This window comes from Panthera onca, chromosome B4, assembly GCF_046562875.1.
Source record: "Panthera onca isolate mPanOnc1 chromosome B4, mPanOnc1 haplotype 2, whole genome shotgun sequence".
In the NCBI taxonomy this organism is placed as follows: domain Eukaryota; kingdom Metazoa; phylum Chordata; class Mammalia; order Carnivora; family Felidae; genus Panthera; species Panthera onca.
In genome coordinates, this window is record NC_138345.1 from 55,710,174 (window position 1) to 55,736,889 (window position 26,716).

Sequence of the window (26,716 nt, forward strand, 5' to 3'; positions counted from 1 at the left end):
AGAAAAGACTACAACAATATGGTGTTAGCAATCAATATTGTGAATTAAGAAATGTGTAAGACAATTAGGTGGCCCTATTTTGCACATACACTATTATGTTAAAGAATTTCTTCATATTCCCCCTGTAATGTAGACATTAACAGCACAAATACATTTTCAAATCCTTTTTTTTTTCTTTTTTTAAGACATACATGTTTCCAGGCCAATTTGGGCATCTATTTAACATCGTTTCCTAATAAGGGCATTTTTATCGTAAGACAAACTCCTGTTCATGTAGTTGCTCAGACTATCAAATTATTTATGATTCTTTGAAAACAGGTATCACAAAAAATAACAAATATAACTCAGTTTAGAAAATAACTATTTTCCCTGAAAAACATTGTAAAATAAAGATTAATTTTTCTTTAAAAACCCTAGTAGAACCCACTATTTACTTTTTAAATCTTTCTGGAAGTTTAAATATTATTTGCTAAGGCAAATAATTGTATACTATGTTTTTATAAAAACAGATTTTTCTCACATTAGACTTGCCTACATCTGTGCCACAAGTAATACATGGTAGCTTTTCTGTTTTAAAATGAATTTTATAGAAAGTAATCCATAACACTGTTTTTTAAATTAGTAAAAAAAAAAAAAAAAAAAAGGAGGAAACTACTTATTTTCAGTTCAGGATATATTTATTTAGAAATGGCCAGCATGTCTATATGGAAAAGTGTGTAATAATAATCACTATGAAATACATGTAACCACATAGATTACAAAGTTCATTTACATCAAACTTACCTTGGTGTAACACATAAAATAATCAGATAATTAAACCAAACGCTATGAAAGAATAAGTGGCTGATTTAAAAAAAAATCAACACAACAAAGGGCTGACTGCAGCGCAAGTGGAGCATTCATGTTCCTCTGACGAGGTCACAAGCAGCCTTTATTCTGACACATGAGCCACACAACTGCACATGGGGATGCCATTGGTGTATTTAATAAAGTATTTACAAGTTTAATAGAAGCTAAAGAGTTACACAACATGGGAGCTAAGGAAGCAAATGGCATATGTCCACACTCCAAAGAATTTGTTAAATTTTGGTTTTGGCTTAAGCAAAAGCTCAGAGAACAAAGGGTTTTGCAAAGCAGATTCAGCAGACAGGAGCCAGAAACAGTGGATATTTTGGCGCATGCTTGGATCAGGTGACAGTACAGACTGAAAACTATGGCAGCTCACTGAAATGGTTACAGAAAGTAATGGCCCTAGAGTCTAGGTGGAAGCAAGGCAAGCATACAGTAGGGAGCACTTAATCACAAACTAGGAACTGAATCAACAATAATTATCTACAACCGTAAGCAAGAAGCCAAAGGATGAATTTTTTGGCTATTAAATTTAGGGGTTATTTAATTAAAATTAAGAATCAATTTATTTAATATCAAAAAAATTAAATTTATCTTCAAAGTCTACATTATATTTATATCAGAGATGAGCCAAAGAATATTCACTTAGTAATTATGACTCAGCCTTACTTATTATATCTGTAAATTCAGAAATATACTATTTAATCCCATAATGGGATTTTTTCAAGCTTAAGTAACTGCTAACTGCATTCTTATAGGAAATACATTGGTTGAATTTGAATTGTGTTATTCACTCTCCAAAAGTCAAAACTGAGGATCTATCATACTCATATAAAAGGCAAAATAAAGAGTCTGGCTTAAAAATTTATGGCAACTCTACATACCACTCGTGAAACTAGATACAATTTAGTCATTTGAAGCATATACAGCTGAGATGTGAAGGTCACAATTAAAAAACATTTCAGAGATGTCAAGAAAAAAAATCTTCACTTTAAATACCATGCTCCTCCAAATAATCTATAGAACTATTTATAATTATAAAAAGATCTCACTTTAGAGGATATTAAAATTTATGTACTATATAAATTATATTTCATACGATGTTGTATTTGTCTTCTATGGGTCAAAACTCTTCATAGATAATATCACAAATCTTTTAATATATCCTTTTATTTATAGGCATGCACTGTGCTCTAGATCAATACCTCACTGAAGCTTCTTTTAGAGGTACTGTCTGCACATTTGGGTTGACATCACAATTAATTTTTTTTTTACTGTTACTTTTCTAGAGCATGGACATAGCTTGATACTTGCCATCTTTTTAACATTTTATCTTATTTCTGAAGTACAGGTAAAACTGGTAAAGATTCGTAAAATGATAATAATAGCTTATATCTCAGAAAGTAAAGAAGTGAACAACTCAATATAATATGCCTTTATAAAACTTAGTCCCTTTGAGATTTTAGGAAATCACACACTTGCAACTAAGAAAAACTGACTACCTAAAGTGTTCAATTTAATTCTATTTTTACATAGCTCTGGAAGAGAATAATTCTGCCCTTGAGAATCTTTTAATCTGATTGAGAGAAAAGAAAATGGACAATTATTCAATCTAATTTTTAAATAAACGAGAGGAGATAAAGTGTTAGGTGGGCTCAAATAAACATTTTTAATACAACAATAATCTATCTTGTTAATGGAAGCATTAAAAAGCCACATTCTTAAACACCTTAAAGTAATATTCCAACACAAAACAACTCATTGAAGAACATAAATTTCCCTAATGAAATAGAAATTAGAGAGTTCAGGTTCAAGTGTGTATACCACCTCAAACTAGGTGGGGATTCAGTACCAACCTAGGAAGAACAGTCCCATCATACAGTAAGTGATGTGCAAATTCAGAGCAGACATCAAGCTGCAGTAATTTGGGATCTTAGGATGGTAGCTGGGATATAATCCGTGTTAGATCAAACTTGAGTCTTCACTATTCATAAAATAAGTCAGACATATAACTACTCCTTATCTGTGAGATTTCCCTCTTTATACATGGAGAGAAGATTACATATAACATTTACATACTATATTATAATATTGTAATTAACATCCAGTTATATTAGACATATAAAGAGTAAAATTTCAAAATTAAGGAAATTACATGTCTGACTTTTTCTTACAGATAATAAAGAATGGAGAGTAATTGGTATCCAGTTACATTATATGTAGACAGAAAAATTTGTATTACATTTACATGTTGCATTACATATAAAGAGAAGTTCACACATTATACATGCTATATTTACAAAGCCTTCTTGAACTCTATGTATCTACTTCCTAAAACCCTCATTAAAATACTTAAAACCAAAGTCGGCTTAACTACTTTAGGCTTAGTTTTGCACATCTGCTTATACCTCTCAGATGGAGTAAAAAATAACTACTGAGATCATCAGTAGAATTCAAGTTCCAAGAAAGCCTATCTCCATTTAACTCCTCTTCCTCCTCCTCCTCCTCTACACACACACACACACACACACACACACACACACACACGCATGCACGCACAGCAAAACAGTGCAAGAAATAGCCTAGATTGGCTGTGCAAACAGGGTGTCTGCCCGCCTGAACGATCGTGTTCCCAATATCCAACATCATGTTCAAGACATGGTAGGCACACCACAAACATCCATGAATAAAAAATTTTTACTTACAACTGAAAAAAAAATTAGATTATCAGATTGATATATTCTATAAATATTTCCCTACACATTGGTTGACTCACATTTTGAATATGTTTAAAGCATATAAAATATGTTTAAAGTAATAATTACACTTCTTTTTCTTGGTTTTGATTATTATCGCCCCCGAAGTAAAGTAAATATTCTAAACAATTACAATTCAGATAAGTAACAAAAAGAGTAACATTTTCTAAATTCAGACCACTAATCTAAAGCTTTCCTTAGCACTAGCAAAAGTTCATTTATTATAAGATTGAGAAAATCTTAAGTATAATACGTTCAAAAATCTACAATCTAAAATAATAAAATAGTGGTGCCCATGTGGCTCAGTCGATTGAGCATCGGACTCTTGATTTCAGCTCAGGTCATGATCTCACGGTTCATGAGTTTGAGTCCGTCATGGGGCTCCACACTGCCAGCACGGAGCCTGCTTTGGATTCTCTCTCCTTCTCTTTCTGTCCCTCCCCTGCTCGCTCTGTCTCTCTCTCAAAATAAATAAACTTAAAAATTTTTTTTAAATAATAAAACTTTTAAAATATTCTCAAAAACAAAAGTTATCTAGTGTTAAACAAACTGTTTTACTAACTCACTACTTGAAACATTCACTCTTGGGGCGCCTGGGTGGCTCAGTCGGTTGGGCGTCCGACTTCGGCTCAGGTCATGATCTCACGGTTCGTGGGTTCGAGCCCCGCATCAGGCTCTGTGCTGACAGCTCAGAGCCTGGAGCCTGCTTCAGATTCTGTGTCTCCCTCTCTCTCTGACCCTCCCCTGTTCATGCTCTGTCTCTCTCTGTCTCAAAAATAAATAAACATTAAAAAAAAAAAAAATTAAAAAAAAAAAAAGAAACATTCACTCTTAAAAATATTGTCTAAGTTTGGAAGCTCTTTCAAACTAGTACTTTTCAAACCACATTATATATGTATTTTATATTTCCTCTTGTTGCTTCCTGATAAAATATCTAAGCTCACATGCATCCTATATAAAAAAATAACAAATTTTCATCAACTACACTGAGGCTATTGCTAATTAAAAATTATATCCGTACACTATCCAGAAATACTTTCAGTGGTAAACTCAGAAGAGAGAAAAAAGAGATCATAGGCATTGAGAGACAATGAGCTAAGACTTTTAAAATCTACTCTGAAAATATTTTTTATAACTCAGCTTTCAAACAGACTTGGATTTCCAAAAGATAGGACGCAAACGCTCGCTGGGGCTTTAGACTTGTAGCTGTGTAGGATAATCCTAATCTCTCTTTCTCTCAGCTCAAAGTTGCCAAGAGACAATTTCACTTGCCACATTTTACTAATGACCAAGTCCTGCTGATTTTACATTTAAAATATTTACAAATTTATGGTTAAGAATGTAAGCCCTGAAGCCAGAGTAGTTAGGTTCATGCTGTAGCCCAACAACTACCTATTTTACTTTGGGAAAATTATTGTTTCATTTTGCTCATCCACAAAATAGGAAAAATGTCTATCTCAGAGCTGTGTTTTGAGAACTGAATGACCTACTACCATAAAGCACTTAGAAGAGTGCCGGGCACACAGTAAGTGCTCTATAAACTTTAGCTCTCCTATCACCACCAAATCCTAGGTCACTCATCTGGCCAGAAATACTACAGTCAACTAACTAGCCTCCCTATCTCTAGTCCTGCTGCCTTTAAATCCATTCTCCATGCTATAATCAATGATCTAATACAAATGTAACCATTGTATACCCTGTCTTATTCCTATGCCGGCCCTGTTCCTGGCATGTCACAATACAAGATTTGCACATGGTGTCTCCTCCTTCCTAGCAGCAAGATTCATCTTGTCTTTCTCAAAGTCTGTTACCAAGCCAGAAACATAAGAAGGAAGATAAGAAAAGGTAATACTGTAATTTTAAAATAAATTCTCAGATAATTGAAGTTTTTTTTTTCCTTCTTCCTGCTCCATAAAAATATTTTCTATCACTGTAGTTAACACAACCTAGGACAGCAAAGCAGTAGAAAAAAGGACACACACAAAAAAGCTGAACTAACCAAGACATTCTGTATTCAATGTCAAACAATAGTATGAAGTAACTATGTAAATATCAAACAAGTAACGGCTAGGATATTGTTTTGTAACACAGTGCTAAAGTTTCAGAACTACATTAAAAGGATGTAACAACATACCTCCAAATACACTGTCTGAAGTATAAATGTTAATCTCTTATACATCCTTCAAACTGAGCTCAAGAATTATATCTCCAAGCTTCCCTGCCACATAGTTAATTTATGCTGTCCTCTTTAGTTCTGTACCTTGTATCACACCACACCACACCACACCATACCACACACCCACACCACACCACACCACACAGTAAACCATTAACATGTTTTTCTAATCTCCCAGAATATGACCTTTTTGTGAAAACAGGGTTACTGGCATCTTTGCACACCTATCATCTAGCAAACTGGCACAAAATAAACTCTAATAAATGCTTGCATATCATATTTCATGAGATACTACTGTGTGATTAAAAATGTTTTCCTATATCTTTCCACATTTTAGTGTTTCTGGAATAAGAATATCTAATAGTTAATATATTTAACATGGTAGTATTTCCTTCTCTTTCCTCTTGGGAAGCTATCATTAATTGATGATACCTTACATAATAAATGGTGTCGGAGAATCCAGGAAATACAATATTAATGAATAATTTCTCACATTAATAAAAATTATATCAACAATTATTTTTTTTTACTGATGTGGCCAATTATTGATTTTCTACAGTAATATAGGATAATAATGGCTAAATATTCCCTAATTACAGAGAAGAATACATAAATGATTTGAATACATTTATCATATTTTTGTTCAGAATTGTATTATTTTTCCTAAACTAATATGAAAATCAGTCTGACTTCTGAGTATGTTCCACTACCATAAAGATTCTAATATCTTAGTCAAAAGCACAGAACTATGAGAACATTAAACTGAAAGTGTCATCTTTTATCTTTTTTTTTTTTCTTTAAGATTTTAAAATAATCTCTGCACCAAATGGGGGCTCAAACTCACAACCCCAAGATCAAGAGTCACATGCTCTACTGACTGAGCCAGGTGTCCCTTATGTTCTTTTAATATTTCTGTAATTCATATCCATCTTTTTTTCATACATTTACTACCTGACTTTATTTTAAATGATGGCAAGATATACTCTTTCCTCAACCGTGTTTTTCCTTGCCAAATTCTGTAATTCTGCTTACAGGCAACAAAGTATTAGACCTATAAGATTTAACTGCTTTTCTACTTTCCAAGACTGTTCTATCATCTAACACACATCTCACTCTAAACATGTTTGGCCTGACAAATTTTAAGCTCCTTAAATTATTAATGATCACTCTGTTCCCAATGTCCTTTCCCTACATAATTAGGCTTTTTCTCTTCCTATTCACTAATCTGCCTAATTTTTAAAAATATATTATGTTTATTAAATGAATCCAGCAGGGTATTTTTCCCACTAAAAACCAAGTATAACATATTCCATTCAAAATTATTATTTTAATTTTAATCAGTGTGATAATATACTGGCAAAAACTTGGACAGGAAATAGAGGTAATTTCCCTGACGACTTACCAATTGATAATCCGCAAAGATTGGACCTTATCAGATTGTTTACTAGACTGAACTTAGGTAAATCTGCATGATTAACATGAGTTACTTCAGAGTCGAACATGTGTTACTTACATCAGAACTTACATCCTGGACTCCTAAGAACAAAAAAGTTTCCAATATTGAAAAGATTATGGGATATTATCTAAAATGTGAGCCTCTTAGTGTTTTTGTTTCTCTGTAAACAGATATACTTTCTGACACAAAGAACTGGTAAAATTCTTTAGGCAAAATACCAGCTTCTGATACTGAATCAAAATGGTTCCATTATTTAATTCCACAAGTAACATAAAAATTTAGATATTTATATTGAGAATATGCTTTTATCAAAAAGAAAAATTGGCTTTGACTCTAAACCACATCATCAGCTGTAAGGTTATCTTAGTTTCTGTAAAAGCTACAAACTATATCCACAAGTAAAATTACTTAAAAAGAAAATTATATTCTCACATGGAAGGGGAAGGAAGGGAGCTCATGAAAGCTGTTCATCCCCCCAAAATCTCTTACTTGCCAAATTTTGAAACACTTCTAGAATTATAAAAAAAAATGGTAATAGTTGTACTTTCATAGTATTTATGGAATACTAAATATATTCAAACCTAAATAAAGTTTAAACATACTTTAAGTTTATCAAGTCTAGCCATTTAATACTAATATTTAACAATTAATATTTCTTTAATCATAAAGCTAATGTCTATCTCATTTACCTTATATGAAGAAACTATCCAAAATGTAATAAATATAATTTAAATTTAGCATTCTGAAAGCTAATTACCTAACATAAGCCATTTATAATTTATGGTATTTCTATGGTTTTGGTTAATTCATTTTAGTTAACACATTTTTATATTTGCATTTCCATGGGAACTGTTAAGAGTTATAACATATGTACTGCAGAATGTGTCTGTATAACTGAATTGATATTAAATCTATTTAATCTAGAACATTTCTAAAAACTTCACTGAGCTGCCATAATTTTTGTCAGCATATGTAGTACTGAATGACCATCAAAATACCTGAATTGAAACTATTCCAGTCTAGCAGTTTGTAAGATCTTGTGTTACCCATAATTCCGACAAAGGCTGAGTTCAAAACAGCAAATTAGTAGATCAGTTTTAGGTGCAGAATAGTAGGAAAAAAACAAAAACAAAAAAAAACACTACAAACAAGAACACAATTGACAATACCACTCGACAGGAACTGGAAAGACACAGACAGCAGAGTTAATAAGAAGTAGAAATAGAAAGAGAAGAAGGAGCATGCTATCATAATCTAACATTAACTAAAGTCTAATTGTTTGAGATAATGACCTTGATTTTTAAAACCACCCCATTCTTTTCCTTGTTGTATATATCATGTTTGCTTAATATTTAACAAAGGAGAAAATTCTAAAAGAACTCCAAAACAATAATCCATAGTTAGCAGGTGGTAGTGGTTTTAAAATAAGATTTTTTTTTCCTTCTACACTTAGTGTAAAATGAAAATTTCCCGTATTCACTAGTCAAAAAATAACTGCAAGATTCATTTGAGAGTGTAAATACGGCACTTTTAACATTAGCACATGCATTTCAATCCATTGTAAGTTTCTCTCAGCAGAGTAACTCAGTGTCATAAAATTAATACATCATCATCATGGTAGATGCTAATCTAGAGTTCTTTTTGTTTCAGCATTCAGCTTTTTTCAACAAATTAAATCTTTTTCATAAATAATTATTTATAAAACATTAAGAGCATTAAAAAGAGTTCTTAAGAAAATGTCCTTTTTTAATGCATAATACCTACATAAAACCCCCAAAATGTGATATTTATATCAAAACAATGTAATATTGAAACCATTAGAATATATAGCTGATTTGTATTTAACTGAAAATAAAACAAAATTAAAATATAACTTATATATCATGAAAGAGCATTTATATATCTATGCCCATAACCTTTTGGGAAACAGCATATAAGTAACTGAAAATTTTTGAATTTTCATGTGAATTGAAAAAATTTCTGAAAGGGAAGGAAAGGAAGAGAATGTGTAAGCTGATAATTACAATACACAAATTGTATTCTGTAATAAGGAATACTGTTTTGTTCCCTGGGCCTGGATTCTTACATTTCTCACACCACTAGAATAAACTGGCAAGTATGATAAACCGTAAAAAAGAGTTTGTTGTAAAAAGCAATGTGATTTTTAATATAGCTCTCTACTTAACTTATTTAAATAACCCTTGTTTGTTCTCCCAGACTCTATAGCTTACTCAGAGTACATGGAAGCAACAATAAAATAAAAATGTTTTCAGTAAACAGAAGATACCACCAACAGTTAAATATACTCCTGAAACCATGTTTGGAGCTTATCAGTGGGTGCCAGCTATCAAAATATTTGAGTCAATGGTGCATAGAAACACAGGTAACAAGCCTTGGGTCACACAGTTAATGTCAGGTATATTAACTCAGTATTTCCTTGCACTTTCCAAATAATTCAAGTTCCCAAACACAAAGATACGGAACTTGCAGTGTCTTCAATGTCTCAACACATTAAACTGGCATCATTCATATACAGAATGCCTTTAATTACTGCAGAATATACAATACTACGTTAAGAAAAGACCTCAAACTGGCCAGAAAAAATAAGGAACGTCGGAAAAAAATAACAAACCAGAGAAGAAAAAGAGAAGACTAATGCTTAAAGTATGTATTTGTTCAGCTTCAGAGTTAAATAATCCTAGCTACTATTGCTCTCCTAAAATCTCATTCAGAGCCTGGAAAAAATTCCATTCTGTTTCTCTATAACTATTAACTCAAATGACATCAAACCACTTTTACTTTTTTTTTAATTAAAAAAAAAAACTGCATTAACTTTTTCTTTTTTAATTTAAAAGGATGGTAATGCTCTGTATCCTCAAAATCACTATCAGCAATGTTTTACATAAAATAGTTTCAAAGCATTTTTTTCCTTTTGTAGCTGTCAGTACAAGCCTCAGGAAGAGGTTATTGGAAGTGACAATTCAAAATTTTCAAAAGCATGTATGCATATGTGCCAAATAAGAATACTAACATAACTTAGGTCTAAGGTATATCATCAAAATAATAAGTGGCTTGAATGAGTTACTGGGAATCCAGTCAATGAGAGATGCAAGAAAACGCTCCAAACAGAAAATTTCTACCACACTTTTCATGCTTATTTTATATTCAGAAAAACCACCAAAGCATTCCTAATCCAAGGGCCTGAAACTGAGACTGGTTTGAGGCCTTTCTTTTATAATCATGGCCCCATGTTTTAAAAGAAGTGGCCTACTCTTCTTACCTGTTTGCTTATATAGAACAAATAGCTACAGAAAAGAGGTCTTTTCTCTACGAGAAAGCAGACAGCACTTTTTTTTTTTTTTAATTCTTAGACAATACACAATGTTTACAATTAAATTTCAAAAGAACACTTGCTTTTAGGAATAAGGAAATTACTAAAATAATCCACAAAGAGTTATTGCTAATGAAAACAATTAACATCTTAAGATAAGGGCTGCAATGGTCAAACTGTAAAAATTTATTATCTGTCTGGGTCAAATAGCAGACTCAGAAGTTAATTTAAGGATTCCCTCAAAATGTTAACTAGGCCAAAAATGAATCAAAATTTGCTTTATATAAAAAAGCAACTAAAATATACTTCTACTTATTTGATTATTTTTAATTAAGATTACTAGAAATACTTAAACCAACATGTGCCAGTTTATACTTTCATTTTCATTTCTCTTTTCAGATAGATTTGATTCTTTAAAACTATAAAAATCAATTTTAATAACCACAGTTAAAGTAAATGAAACACTGAAAACAAACTCTTAAAGAACATACCAGGATTGTGGATGCGGTCCAAAAGCTTCACAGAACGTGCACTAACAACACCCCCAACATGCACGAGAAATCCAGGAGGAAATGCCGTCAAGGTAAAAAATGGAAATTCCTAGTAGAAAGAATGGGGGAAAAATATAACTGACCATGTGCAAAGTACAAAAAATGTGCTTGTTAAAAAGCCTGACCCCTTTAGATTATATTCATATTGTGAGATATGAATTCTATCCGTTAACAAAAGGCCACCAGTTATACCTCACTCATGCTTTGTAATTAAAAGTTTCCTTGGATGTTTGGAGTTCCTAATCCATTTTCCCATATATATCATGTTACACAGAATCCAAACACTCTTCTTATCAATTCTCAATGAGGAAAAAACAAAAAAAGGTTCTCCAAGTTCCAGTTTGAGATATGTGAACACATTCTTCCTTTCTCTCAATCTCTTACACTGATGCAAAATCACAGTGAGATGAGGGGATTCCCCTGCCCTTCTACTTCGGGTCTGCTTTGCAGTGGGGCAGACACCTCCTGACATACACACACCCAATTCCAGGCTACTGGTAAAGACTCTGAAGGACTGGTGCAAGAGATCTACAAGAATGTGGGACTGAAGGAGGAGTGAGAGAATGTGCAGTGTGGGTTAAGAGATTCACAGAAAAGTGAAGGACAAATACCAAGTTGAAGTGGGCAGAGAATCACTGTGTGAGATTATTTACTCTATCAACAACGAGCAGCAGGAGAAAACTTAAGTTCACAAATGTATATTAAGGAAAAGGGAGAAGTATGCAGATGACAGCAAGGGAGGCAATAAAATCCCACAAGTTCTTCCAAGTTTTATTCTCCCCTTCTCTCTCAGGGATATCTTTCAATCTCATCAATACAGAGGCAAGAGAGAAATGGTAGAGAAAGGAAATTCATTGAAATAGCACCAGGAAGAAAGGGGAGCTCCAGTGGCTCTCCAAATATGGAGGCATCTCATATTACACAAACTGGATGCAAGAAAAGGAAAATTAGTATCCAACTCAAATGGCTACAAGATTAACATAGATCACTTAAACAGATATCACTTACCAGTAGCCTCAGCTATTCAGAACATAACTTAGAACTGGAAAATAAGCCAACCAGAACTCTCAACAGTCAAAAAAGAACTGTTATAGTTCCAAGTACTAAAGGTTATGTATTTGATTCATAAGAGATCCCTATAGATCATATCCACACTATGACATACAGTGATTATTAATATACAATTATAGGAACGTATTTTAAAATCTATCAGTATCTTTTTTTCTGGACAACAGCAGATTAAATGCAGCAAATGAAAGCTGGGAGATAAAGAGATACAGAGTACTACTAGAAGCAAGCACATTAAAAGCAGCAAGTACCGACTGAGTGCTTAAAGCATGGAAAATACAAACTCACCAAAGCATAATTCACAAAGCACAGCAACTTGGAGTCATTTAGCACAAAGGCAAACAGTCCTGCACACTTCAGTAACCCATTAAGAAATAGTATAAAATACATATATACATATGTGTCTATATCTATAGACACACATGAATTTAGAAATAAATTCAGACAGAATTTGTAAGGAATCTTTAAATTAACAAGGGTAAGAAAAACCTAGGCTACATTAAAAAAAATTAAAAATCAATCTATGGAAATGGATAGGTTTGGCCCACCTGATAGGCAAAAGGAAAACCATGAAAAGATAGGAGAACTTCAATTACATTATTATAAAATGTTTAGTCAAAATACCTCCTTACTTCCAATTGAACTTTTTAAATACTTAGTAAGTTTTAAATGGGAAATATATAAGTAAACTTATGCTATGAGAAATTTAAGTATTTTAAGTATTTAGGCCTCTAGGATTTTTGTTTTTCAACTTTAAGTACACAGTTTTTAAATTTTCTCAAAATACTGAGGCCGAAGTATAAAAAAAACACTTTACATTTAATCTTTATACTTAAACATTTTGAATATTCTGGACAAGAGACACCGGAAATAAAATTTTTATAAGCTACATGAAAAGCTGTACTTCCTTCTAAAACTAAGAAATAAGTTAGGTAAATTGACATATTAGAAAACATGTGCATATAAGAATTTAGGTAAGGGGTGCCTGAGGCTGAGTCGGGTAAGCATCCGACTCTTGATTTTGGCTCAGGTCATGATCTCGCAGTTCGTGAGTTCAAGCCCCATATTGGGTACAGCCTGCTTGGGATTCTCTCTCTTCCCCTCTCTTTCTGCCTCTCCCTTGCTCATGCCCTCTCTCTCAAAATAAAAATAAAAATAAAAATAATTTTTTAAAAATAACTTCAAAAAAACAAAGAAGAATTTAGAGAAGTATAAAAATGAACCTAAATGATTTTTCTACTTGAGATTCTGATTCTTCTCCCAAATTCCAGAAGACAGATAAAGGGACAAGAGGGAAAGCATCATACTAGAGCTGGTGGTCATAGCAGAAAAAGTAGGGGAACGGCTGCCCAAAGACATGGACACCCACTCTGTCAATTTAAACTCTGTCCTACACGTCCCCAATTCATCCAATCAGCACACCTACTTTAACACCCAATATTTAACCTGGCGTAAAAAAAAAAATGGCATTGTTATGGAACCAAAATGACATTTTTAGATAACTCTCTCATAAGAACTACAGATGAACCTACAGAGGACTGTTAAATACCTATCATCTCCACCCCCATCACCAGTGACTACTATGGCATAGTTACAAAGTGCCAGCCCTCTGCAAAGTATCTTAAAATTATGCTTTATAATCTTTCCCACACCCTAAAGTAAGAGTTAAGAGGGCCTAGACTCTACATGAGCAACAAATCTTATCATATGGCTTCTTGTCATTTTTTATTAAAACAGTGAGGCAAGGAGCTGGTTTTAATCTCTAGTCTATCATAACACCTGATGAATTTATAGGTTTTCGTCCATTGAAAAGAACAGCTTCCGGGGTGCCTGGAAGTGCCTGACTTAACAGCTAAGCATCTGACTTCGGCTCAGGTAATGATCTCACGGTTGGTGAGTTTGAGCCCTACATCAGGCTCTGTGCTGACAGCTCAGAGCCTGGAGCCTGCTTCGGATTCTGTGTCTCCCTCTCTCTCTGCCCCTCCCCTGCTCAGAGACCACTGAAGACATTTTCTCTGAAGAGTCCTAATATTTAAAGTGCCTTCCCTTGTGCTACCTAGGTAAGAATTCATATGTTGATATCTTGACATAAGCCAAGTGCATGCAGTATAAATCTATTTAATACTATGTGTCCAAAGACAGGCTAGTTGGAAAATCTGGAAACACAATAGGAATAATTTTTTAACATTAAATAGGATTTTTCTTAAAATACATTTAAATCATTTATTTTTTATCAAATATATTTTTTATTATCCTGAGATACCTTGGTCAACTTTCTAGATATAAAACCCCATGCCAGGTTCCTACTATGATTTATTGCATAATTTTACTCAACTTTTGCAAAGATCATAATTTATCAAAAGAGTTTGCTTTATATCAATGTTTCCCAAAGTATGTTCCTCACTAGCAGGTATTTTAAGTGGAATATTCTTGTAAACTATATTCGGAAATGCTAGGTTAAACCAAGTCAACTAGGTTTCTTTACTGAAGAAAAATATACATCCCAGCATCTGAAAAGTAACTTCATTTTTCCTAGAGGTGAAAGAAGAGTCATACTGAAAAATAAATCTATTTGCTTTACATCAAATAGTTCATAGGTGGAACCTAAATCTAAATAAAACTTTTATCTCTATATCTTATCTCCTAGTAATCTGACACCTATCGCCAAGATCTTGTCAAGTTATTTTTTACTGATTTTGTGAAAGAAAAAAGATAACATTTTTATTTTTGATAACTGCTACTTGAATAACTCATTAAATAAAAGATGCTGGACAAAGTTTCTAAAGAAAAAAAAAAAAAAGCCATACAATTTATTAAGGGTGGCAAAGGGTAGAAAAGAATATTTTAAAAATGAATATAAAAAATGGTATATCATATGTGCAATTTGATCTAGTATTCAAGTTGGCAGAGTTAAGGCATATCTGAACTCATATGGGGAGAATTCTTCATACTTCTGTACAAATCTTTCCCAAAACAAAGACATACATACTAATGGTAGCCATAGCTTTTCAGGAAAGCTAAAGATCATAATGCTTGTCCTATTTTTTATATACCCAGGATAGAGAGGTAGTTTCCTAAACTCAAGTGACTACTGCAGGGTTAGGTAACATAAATATATTGCCAACTCAGGTTTTACGAAGTTGTAAATGAAAACTAGAGTTTTCCCACATCTTTACCATTAATTCCATGAAGAGTATCTAATAATGTATGCCTCATGTATTAATGTGTCCAAAACTTTAAGAATGTTTAAAACCATACTTGAAAACATAAATTTTATCCAAACTAAATCTAAAATAGTTTTAACTGATTAGTATTTTCTTTTCTTTTAAAGCTAGGTGTTTTCAAAAGTTCCTAATATAGATAATGAAGTCACAGGCACAACATACAGGCAAAATCTCACATCAAACATCAAGGCAACCCAAATTTTTCTGTTCTTGTGAATTCTAGAATGATAATTACAGGAAATGCTCCTTGTGTAAGGAACTCTGTAGAGAGTGTAATACTGGGAGTGGGGGAGGAGGAAGAGCATTCTAGCCTAAAAAATGAGAAGTGAACACGCACACCTTCACTCTGACCCTCTTCTCTGTATTTCTAGTCTTTTTCTATATTTGATTTTAACAAATGGTTTGAATGGTTAAGTGGGCTTTTGCAGGAGAGTAGCTGGTATGCCTGCAAGGTGCGAAAGTAGCTCAAAGGCAACTGCTGCCTGATAGGTACAAAGCAAACAACTGTGTGCAGCTAAAGTCTCATCCTTCTGCTTAGCTCAGCTTTCCTCTTCCCTAGCTTTGTCTAAAGGGCAAACTGCATACAGGTACTTTCAGCACAGGAAAGAAAGTCTAAAAAAAGTCTAAAAAAGAAGTTGTTATATTGTTTGTAATAATAGGATCTGAAAAAAACTATTCTCAAAAGCTAAACTCTAGAGAAGAAATACCTGTGTTTTATAGAATGCATTCTTTTGTAGGTATTTACTATGTTTTATCTTTTTTTTTGTAATGCTAGTAAAAAATGGAACATGTAAAAGAAAATTCTATAAATGCTTATAACTTCCAAATCAGACACAATGAAAGCTATGAACTGTGCCTTAAAATAACTGACATAACATATAAGTAATCATGCACTGCATTAAAGAGAAAAAAAATGAGCCTCATAGTGCTGATAAATTTTTAAAAATTGCATTACGGAAAGAAAAAAAGCTGGCAACATTTGTTAAAGCTTAAATAAAACTTAAATGATCAAGATTAAAACTAGAAAAGCTACCAATACAAGAAACAGGCTCTCACACATGTTCAGAAACATACCCGCCTTCTACAGAACCTATGAGGCGATCCTCCCTTAGCAATGAAGTTTATATAAAAAACAAAAAATAAAAAGAGAAAAATCATCCAAAAATTTTAACTATTCATTTTCCCATTTAACATTGTTAACTAAACATTAAACTTATAATAATTAAAGAGATGTATTCACATACCAAATAAACACAATGTTTATGTTAATCTGTAGAAATACAGAATCTGTGCATTTTTTACCCCTAAGAGATTGGCCAGCCATAAGAATTATTTTAGCATATAAACATATTAATATATTAAAGAATTATTTTAATATAATATAACTAAAATATTTTTTCTGAGAAAACTCTATTTCCTTTTATATACTATAATTTTAATGCAAAATTAGAAATGACTTCATCATTCAATGGATATTTCCAAATAGACTATTTCTAATAAAAGACTGGAAGACAAAACAAAAAAGTTACAGAGCTATTCCAAATTAAAAGTAATTATTCATAAACAAATTACTTTGATACCTTAAATAAATTATGGACTGCAAAATTACATTATAGGTACATAATCAAAACTAACTTATGGAAATAAGTTAAAAATGCATGGAAGCATACTAAAAAAACACATTAACAGTTTAAGAATAAAGAATGTTGAGCAACTCTTACCCTTTGTTCCAGTGCTGACTGAGTCTGTTGTCTTAAAAGAGCTTTAAACGGCCCCCCTTCTTTTCCAGCACTACCACTTCCCATTCCTACAGAACATCGGTACATAAATAACAACCAAAAAACAGCTATAGAAACAAAGTTTCAATTGCATTCATCTTCATAAATATCATGAGTCGAAATCTATTAAAATGATCCAAACTTTAAAGTACTTCATATAGCAAGTATTTTACTCGATTTTATTCACAAAGTTTTCTTTAGAAGCAAGATGTCAAAGCCATACTGATCACCATTGGTTTTGGACTCAATTTGTTCTAAACCTTATTTTTTTAATTATGTTAATGTGATGAATTTTTGTATAATAGTCAACTTTGAAAAGTTGAGTCTTCTAATATAAAATAACCAAGATACTACCAATTACAGTGAGCCTTGAACAACATGGGTTTGAACTGCACAGGTTCACTTACACGTGGATTTTTTTCCAGTAAATAGAGTACTGTAAATGTACTTCCTCTTCCTTATGATTTTCTTAATGACATTCTCTTTCCTCTAGCCTACTTCACTGCAAGAATACAGTATATAATACATATGTACAAAATACGTGTTAATCGATTATTTATGCTATCAATAAGGCTTCCAGTCAAAAATAAGCTATTAATAGTTACACTTTGGGGAATCAGAAGTTATAAGTTTATGTCAGCTTGTCCAGGGGTGTGTTGTTCAAGGATCAACCGTCCCTCGCTATGCTAACAATTTAAGAATACTAAAAGAATGTTTAAAAGTAAATACAGAGAGGATAAGCACTAATTGTGCTCACTTAAAATATTCCAAAATTCTCTAAAGAGCATGAGTTTTAGGCAATTTTGAAATATAGTTGTATCTATTTTCTGATAACTTCCCATTCCTAATATATCGTTCATGACAAAACACTATTAACATTCATAATTTTTAATAATCATTTGTAAAAACCAACATAAAAGTATTTTTAAAAACTAAAAATCACAGACATATAATAGACACATCACAAATGTACATAGTTATGGATGAAAGAATATTTCCCAAGCTCTTAGATGTATTTTTTTAAAGACTTAATTTTTCATTTCTTTCCCTACTTTAATTTTATTCTTTTGATAATACCAATAGACCAATTATGGTCAAAGAATTATAGAAAGCAGGGGATAGGTGAGAAACTAATACTCTACAGACTGGAATTAACAGTTCAATCCCAGCTTTTCAAAACTGAAGATACATACAGTCAGATTTACTGCAATGACTTCAAAAAGGAACTAATTTACCTTTACATTTTTAGCTGTTCTTGGATAAGGAAACAAATGTTAGCATGTGTATAGTCCCATTCTGTTCTTTAAAAATAAAAAAGAAACGTATTTTTCTTTTAGTAACCTAAACATGATTTTTAGAGACTATACAATACTAAACATAGAAATGAAACTAAGATCTTTATATGAAGCATACTGAAAGCCATAAAATAAAATGTAATCTTGTAGAGATAAACAAAACATAAGAAAATACAGCAGAATAATTTGAAAATTAATGCAATGGACAGAAAAAAATGGATAATGAAAGAATACCACCAAAATGAGACTTAAACTGATTCAAACAATAATTTACTAATGTAACCATATGGCTTAGCAACATGATGGTGCAGGTCCAAAGTGAATGGAGTTGGTGTGAAGGGAAAGAAAGTAAAGCATCTAAAACAGAAACTCTAGTAATGAGAACCTAATAATCATTGGAAATATACAGATCTATGTCCTCAGATATATAATTTTTTAGTATATAAAATAATTTCAGCAGAATATTCATAATTATCCATCAAGTAATCCTCAATCACATCCTCACGATCATTCTAATCATTTAACTCTGTCCACCAATAAGAAAAATAAGAAGTATGCCCTGTATAAAACACCCAATACTTCTTTACAATATGAAATAATTAATCATTTTAAAGGTGATTTAAAATAAAGGGATTAAAAAGCTGACATAATGTGATCCTACCAGAAGCAGCCAGGAACAGCTCTTCACTGAAAGAAACACTTTTCCTCAGAACTGGGCTGACAAGGCTAGAGTGATGAGGGGGAAGGCTAGACTCCGAGAGGAGGAGACAGGACTTTTTAAGATGAAGGGAACCACAAGAGAGAGAGGGGGAGCTGGGACACAGGTAAATCCTAGGCCCCTGTGGGTAAGGTGCTGTAGAGGAAAGTAGCAGAGAAAAGATGCAGATTCAGAAGATGATCAGAAAATGCAGGATAAGGAAAGCAATGATGAAGCAAAACATAACAGTAAAAATGAATTTTAAAATGCTTACATAAATTACACTAAGCATAGGAAGTCATTAGCAAGACCATCTACCCAACATAATATAAATAAAAGGCATAGTCTAAAACTTTTACAAACTCCACATTCATTAAAATTTTTTAAATCAGGATTTAAATTAGAATTTTATGCCATTCTAATCACTTTGAGATGATTTCTCAAAAACACTTAAATTACCTACCCTTTTTTTTTTTGCTTAAGAATGCATAAAGTTAAAATGTGCACTTCATAAATTTTTAAAGCCAGAAACTTGTTGCCTCAAATACAAACATCATTTAAAATGGCAAAGTTCAGTTCTTCAAATGTTACTAAAATATATCACTTATGAGTATTTTAATTGAATATCCATAAAAAAAGCAAATGACCACATTAAACAGTTGCCATCATTAATTTAAAAAATATAGACATTAGCTTCTTTCTATCCAGATTTGAGATATATGTTACTACTTTTCTTTTTCCTCTAAATTTTAAATGCTAAAGTCTGATCATAACACTGATCATAACACTTTACAAAGACTTTCATACCTAAGGTGCAAATACTCTCTAGATTACAAAAACTACAAATGGTTAAAAGCCTGATTTTTTTTTTTTAAGTAAAAAATTAGCTTGAGTCAGCTGTCAAATCAATATCTTAACACTAGTATTCTAAAATTCCATTCCTACTAGTTGAGTACTTGGGAAAAAATATGAAAATAAAACCTGGTAAAATGTCAAAAATTAGAAACTATAGAAATAAATCAATATGAATTTTTTTAAATGATACCTACATGAAAAATAGATGATAGCTTTAACTACAAATAGAAAAACAACTTTCTCAGTCTAAAGCTTTATTAACTTATTCTATTTCTGGCTCCCCAGTTTACATAAATCAATCCTAGTCACCTTGTCTCCACTATTTCTCAAGAGACTGATTTTGTATATAGGTAAATTTGAAGGCAGAGAAACATGAAATACATGCTCAATTATAGTTTTAGAAGTTTTAAAACAATCATAATTTTGCCATTTCAGATCTCCTTTGGAATGGCCCTCAGGAATATTCAAAGATATTTAGGGACTCATGATAAAGCCAAAAGACTAAAAATTGCTAATGTTCTATAAGTATGCTACTAAAAATAGTGAATAGCATATGACAGTAGCAAAACAATTTATTTAGAGGCAGCTGATGAATACAAACATATATGAGAATAATAACTATTATACATAAATCTTTAAAAACTAAAGCTTTGGAGCTAGAAAATAAAATGCAATAAAGTTTTCATTGATAATACAATTGCCTAAGAGAAAGCTAAGAGAATCTGATTCAGTTAATTTCTTACTTCATAATCTTTTCATACTTGGACTTTTTGGTGAATTAAAGAAAAGGAAACAGAAAGACCAAGAAAATATTTTCAAAAATTTATCTGTGGGGGGCACCTGGGTGGCTCAGCCGGTTGAGAGTCCGACTCAAACTCAAGTCTTGATCTCATGGTTCCTGAGTTTGAGGCCCACATCCGGCTGGCTGCTGTTGGCGGCAGCAGAGAGCCTGCTTGTTTCAGATCCTCTGTCCCTTCTCTCTCTGCCCCTCCCCCACTAGCGCTCTCTCTCAAAATTAAACATTAAAAAAAATTCATTTGTGGTATGGCAAAGAAAAATGAAAACAAGAATACTGAAAAAGTAACAAGGAATACGCAAATAGCCAGCAGTCAAAGCCTGAAAAATGTTTTTAGGAAAACTTATTCTTCAAATACTATCTAAATCTTCCTTGTTTTGATAGGCATGAATTTGAAGGCCTGAATCTCATCCTTTATTTAAAAATAAAAATTTTTCACTGAAGTTTGAATGGTTCAGTTTTTACGGCATAAATATGGTTAAGATGCCACAATCCACAGCATCAATTACTATAAAGTATCTTATGATTTTTAGATGTTATTCATATTACGTATATATATAAAAATAAAGCTATTCTTTTCAAATAATTAGGTATTCATATTTATCTTCCTCACATTTTGTGACTACATTTATAAAAGTAGATACTAAATCTACAGGCTTTCTTTTTAATGCCCTTTCTTTATAAGTAGCATTGGTTTTGGAATTGGATTGCTTTTCACTGTTTTCATAAAATCTGGGATCATTTCATAAATCTCTTGCCTAACACACAAAAGGTTATTAACACTGATAAAAACAACACAAGAACTATATAAAATGTCTTCATCAATCTGGAGAAAACTGTAAGACAAAGATAGTATTTACAAAAATTGCTAACTACTAACCTTTTAATTTTTGTATTTTACTTTTCTTAACAATACTGTTTTAAAGATTTGAATAATTCTACTTTAAGAAGTAATGTAATAATTTGACTTTTTAAACAATCTTTTATCAGGAAACATTCATAAAAACTCACAGAAATTATTTATCAAAATACAAATAGGAGGGGGAAAAATTATAAACTTCATACATTGAGAAATATGTAAGAGTAAGTAAAGCAAAAATGCTATTTTCTAACCTAGAGAGTAAGAGTAGCAAAACCAAACATTTTAAATAACAAGAAGTTAATAGATATATGTACTCCAATATAACCATTTCAATTGTTCCAAAAATGTTTTCATAATAAAATCTTAGAATTAAGTTCAGAAAAACAGAAAAATGAATTCAAAAATGCTTCTACTGCATGAGGAACTGGATTGCAAGCTACTAGTGTTACTTTCTATGCAAAAGCTTTAGAATGTTATTCCTCACAATATGAGCATGAAATGAAAAACGTCTACATGCAAAAATAAATTCTGAACTTCGTATCTACACTATGATTAAATCAATAAATGCAGATCTTTGAACAAGCTAATTTCTGAACTATATGAAATTTTCATATTTTAATGGTGGTAACTGAAAATGATCAGTATTCACATTGTCCTTTAACTTAAATGCCAAAAACAGGAGGAAAGCCTTGGATGGAAAGCTAATAAAGAACAGAAACAAATTTGAAAAAAATAAAAGAAAAAGAAAAAGGTGGGTGGAAGCGCCTTACCAGTTTTGGGTGTCAAACTCAAATCTGTGTCAGAAGAAGAGGACTGTCGACTGTAGGACTTGGAAGGTGAAAAGGAATAAGTTTGGTTTTTCAGAGGGGTTGAGGGTCCTGATGAGTGAGTATTGGGATTGGGATCTTCATTGAAGGGAATCCTGCCAGAAGAAGGTGGAGAAATATTAAGCAATCATGTGCCAAAGGACGTGACGGAAGGCAGCATGATCCAAACACCAGGAAAGTATTGGGCAGGGCCAGCAGTCATTTCTTAAGTGTGGAGCTGGGTATGAGGTCAAAGACAACCAATTGCTATTTAACCGTTCATCATTCTCCAGAGGAATAATCATCTGCACTGGAACAGTTAATAAGCCAAGTAAAAAAGCAAAGAAGCATGAGATGACAGACTAAAGGGGTAAAAAATATTAAAAGGAGAAATAAACAAAAAGAATAAAAACATGACTGAAAATACTTTCAAATAAACAATGCTTTTTTTAAGTTACAAAAGAAAAAATGATGCTGCAAATGGTATGTGCAAATATTCACAATTGTTTTTATATTTGCACACACTGATATCTTCAAAAGAAAAATGTTTCCTTATCCTATAGCATCAAGAGTGCCACAGCTAAAAACACAACAGAGAGAAAAATGAATACAGCTACACAGAACCATTGTATTTTACACAAAATAGTTGCTTACCTGTTTTCCAAAGCTCTCTTCCACAGAATAAAACAGACCCTACTATGTAACAGGTTTTATACATAATAAAATAAGCAAATCAGAAGCCTTGCCAGTTATTTCATATAGAATCCAGTAATCAATTTTATTTCTAACCAAATGCAGAAATAATGGCAAATCCTAGAGGACTGCCCTAAAAACTTACAGGATACATACATACAATAGGGTTCTTAGAGGATCTATGGAAGAGACTTTGGAAGCTAGAAGAACACTTTCATTTCCAAGTAGTTAGAACCTCTGCGGTGGCTAAATACTGGATTTCTTCACTGCAGCTGGACTTCAAGTGAGAAAAGGAGGAGAAGGAAAAGACTGATGGTACCTGCCTAACCTAAGCTACCTGCCTACCTGCCTGCCTGCCTGCCCTTGGCAGCCATGCTGCCTGTGGCCTGCCTTCCCCAGCTCTGGAGTCTGAGCAGTCTCGTACCAGTATAGATGAGAGTGGGAACAGACACAGAGAAGTTCTGAGTAAGTCGTGAGCCAGTAGCAGTGTGAATTGGGCTGTTGTGAGTCGAGCGGCATCCATGGCTTGGAGGATGAACCAGCGGAGACCTGAGGGAATTTGTAGTCAAAGCGGAAGAAAAGAAAACAATACATACAACAGATAGCAAAGTTATGTTAAAATAATTTCAAAGGAGCTTTAGTTAGGGGAGAGGAATTTTTAATCTCCAACATGCAAAAAACAAGTCAAAATTTAAAAAGAATAGCTAAATACTAACTTGACAGGATACAGTTATAGTTTTAAATGATCACATTAATAATAATAATTAGGACTGTGAATAAGAAAAATAGCAAGCAGAAATAGTGGCATTAAATAAGAAAAAGACTAAGATTTGTATTTTAAGATGTTTAAAATGTTTTCATCACCATAAAGCTTACTTACTACACAGTATTTTAGGGACAAAACACCCATAAAAGTGAAAAGTCAAATATAAAGTTCTTATGTTACTTCTGAAACTGAATGGATGTAATTAATTATATTTTTCCATAAAGAAAATTTAACAGAACTGTTTCTGTAATAGTAGTACTTAAGAATATGAGAAATGACAGTACAAAGAAAAATGAATGAACTAAATGGATATAAGCAAATGTAAACATTCCAGTATTTTAGCATACCAAGTATATTGCTTAAAAAACAGGTTACACTGGGAAAAAAAACAAAGCAAGGGGACATTGCTTTTCAAAACACATTAATAAAACAATATAGATAATTTTTATCTAGCTGTCAAACAGAATATATTATTTAAATTTAAACAGAATTTATTAAACTACATTCTGAATTGAAATTTTGTAAGATATCAACTGACATCCTGCAAGATCATATCTATATGTATGTATAGATATATTTAGCTCACATACACAGATACATATTCACATATAATATTTACATTTTCATGAGGAAATTTTGCTAAAAGGGCACAGTTACGTTGAATGGTAGGAATGGCATATTAAACTAAGAATCCTATACTTCATATTAGCAATTATTTCACTACGTACTGCCTTCACTCATGCATGAGGGAAAAAGAATCAAATGTGAATATACTCTAAAAATATATCCTCATTTCTTAGAATTCAAATTAAAAGCAGATCAAGAGCTCAACTCTTCCTGGCCTTTTCTTTTTTACTGGCCGGTGAACATTCCCAACAATCACAGTCTGTCAAGGTTCAAACATGAGCTATCATTAATGGGCAACAATAGGTCTTTCACATAGTCTACGGACTACTTTCTGAAAACATCACTGATTTTACAATAGGACAATGTTTCTGTTTTTGTTACTAGTTTAAATTAAAAATGTGTTTAATACAACTGATAAAAATCAAACATCTCATTGGTGACCTATGTGTATACAAACAACTGAGTGAGGTTTTGCTTTTTCTTTCTCTGTTGAAGTGACTAATGAAGTTAAAAATTCTAAGAATCAGGGATGTACAGAGGAGAAATTACAATTAACATCTCTTAGAAAGTACTTTTTTTGTAAGTAGAGAAGCAGTAAATTGTATTTAAATGCACTTTCTATCATCAAAATACTTCAGCAAGGACATATCAAAGAGATTTATATTATGCATTACACTAACCATCTGAAAGGAAAAAAATAAACCAATGAAGTAGAACACACCATTAATAAAGGTAAAATAAAATGAATAAAATAAAATGAACATTGTAAAAGTTTCAATGTATGACATCTAATTAAAATCCCAAATACCATCTGTATTCTTGGAGTTCTAATTCTTATCAGTCTCCTTGTATGAAAGATTATCTTGCAATAATACCTCAGTGACATTTCTAATAAATCCATTCAGACAGGAATATAATCCAAACTACCTTTTATCAAATTCTTATCTAGAATCAATGTTATAATTAAACATCTATAATTATTACAATCAGTTGAATCATAAAACAATTTCAACTAGCACCCAAATTGATTCATTATCAAAAATACAAAGAAGGTGGCTAAAATAAAGAAGCCTGAGTAGTAGTTAGTTTTGTTTTTTTTTAAACAGCATGACTGTGGTAGTAAGATGCCTTTCAGAAAATCTTAATGAAGCAACTTAAATTCTTCATGGTGTGAATATTTGACAATTTAAGGCAGATGGCTACAACAAAATTAGAAAATAAGAACACTTACACAATCCCAGAAGACTTACATTAATGGAACTATTCCTGAATGTAGGCAAAAAGTACTCCATTACTATCAATATATCATCCTAAGACACCAACAGATAATACAGCATTCTTTCCACTAAGTAATTTAGTGGAAAGAGGAAAACTTCAGACATCACAGCTACAAAGCCAGACCCCTTCAGGCAACTTAGATAAAACTGGATGGTGGCAAGAGAAGGAGGGTCCCAGGTCTTTAATTTGGTGTGGAAAATGAAAATAAAACCTGAATCCCTCAAAAAGTTACACCTGCAATTTGACTTTACCTGTGGTAGCAGGCAGTTCGTATCTTTCTAAGACATATCTTAAATGGAATATAAAGCAAATTCACTCTTCAGTTTATTTAAAACAATTATTTCACAGGGGCGCCTGGGTGGCTCAGTAGGTTAAACATCCAACTTCGGCTCAGGTCATGATCTCACGGTTCGTGAGTCTGAGCCCCACATCAGGCTCTGTGCTGACAGCATGGAGCCTGGACCTTGCTTCAGATTCTGTATCTCCCACTCTCTCTGCCTATCCCCTGCTCACTCACTCGCTCTCCCTCTTTCTCTGTCAAAAATAAACATTAAAAATATAAGTGGCTTTCTTTAAACAATTATTTCACTTGTCAAGGGATTTCCAAAAAAAATTAGGCAATAGATATAATACTATGCTCCCTCTTGTGACTAAAATTTAATCTAAATAACTGAAGGCTACCAGAAGGGAAATAATTAAACAAAAAGAATAAGCCTAAAAGGAAAATCTCATTTTTAAAAATATTGCTTAAAAAACAAGTTGAATCAGGGGTGCCTGGGTGGCTCAGTCGGTTGAGCGTCCACCTTTGGCTCAGGTCATGATCTCACAGTTCCTGGGTTTGGGCCCCATGTG

The 26,716-nt window shown here is 32.4% G+C and overlaps 1 protein-coding gene across 23 annotated transcripts in view; it reads right to left on the reverse strand.

The window, feature by feature from the left end:
- Positions 1-26,716, reverse strand: part of C2CD5 (C2 calcium dependent domain containing 5) — a 102,918-nt gene that overhangs the window by 44,376 nt on the left and 31,826 nt on the right. For 5 of the 23 annotated variants that reach the window (XM_078450016.2, XM_078450012.2, XM_078450015.2 and 2 more), the window contains exons 8-13: positions 22,465-22,616; positions 19,146-19,337; positions 17,133-17,218; positions 16,486-16,518; positions 11,060-11,168; positions 8,236-8,301 (exon numbers count right to left, since the gene is read on the reverse strand). In XM_078450016.2, the coding sequence (XP_078306142.1) occupies positions 8,236-8,301; positions 11,060-11,168; positions 16,486-16,518; positions 17,133-17,218; positions 19,146-19,337; positions 22,465-22,616 (638 nt within the window). Of the gene's footprint in view, positions 1-8,235; positions 8,302-11,059; positions 11,169-16,485; positions 16,519-17,132; positions 17,219-19,145; positions 19,338-22,464; positions 22,617-23,617; positions 23,743-26,716 lie in introns of all 23 variants that reach the window. The other 18 variants (XM_078450030.2, XM_078450028.2, XM_078450025.2 and 15 more) reach the window with 10 other exon arrangements.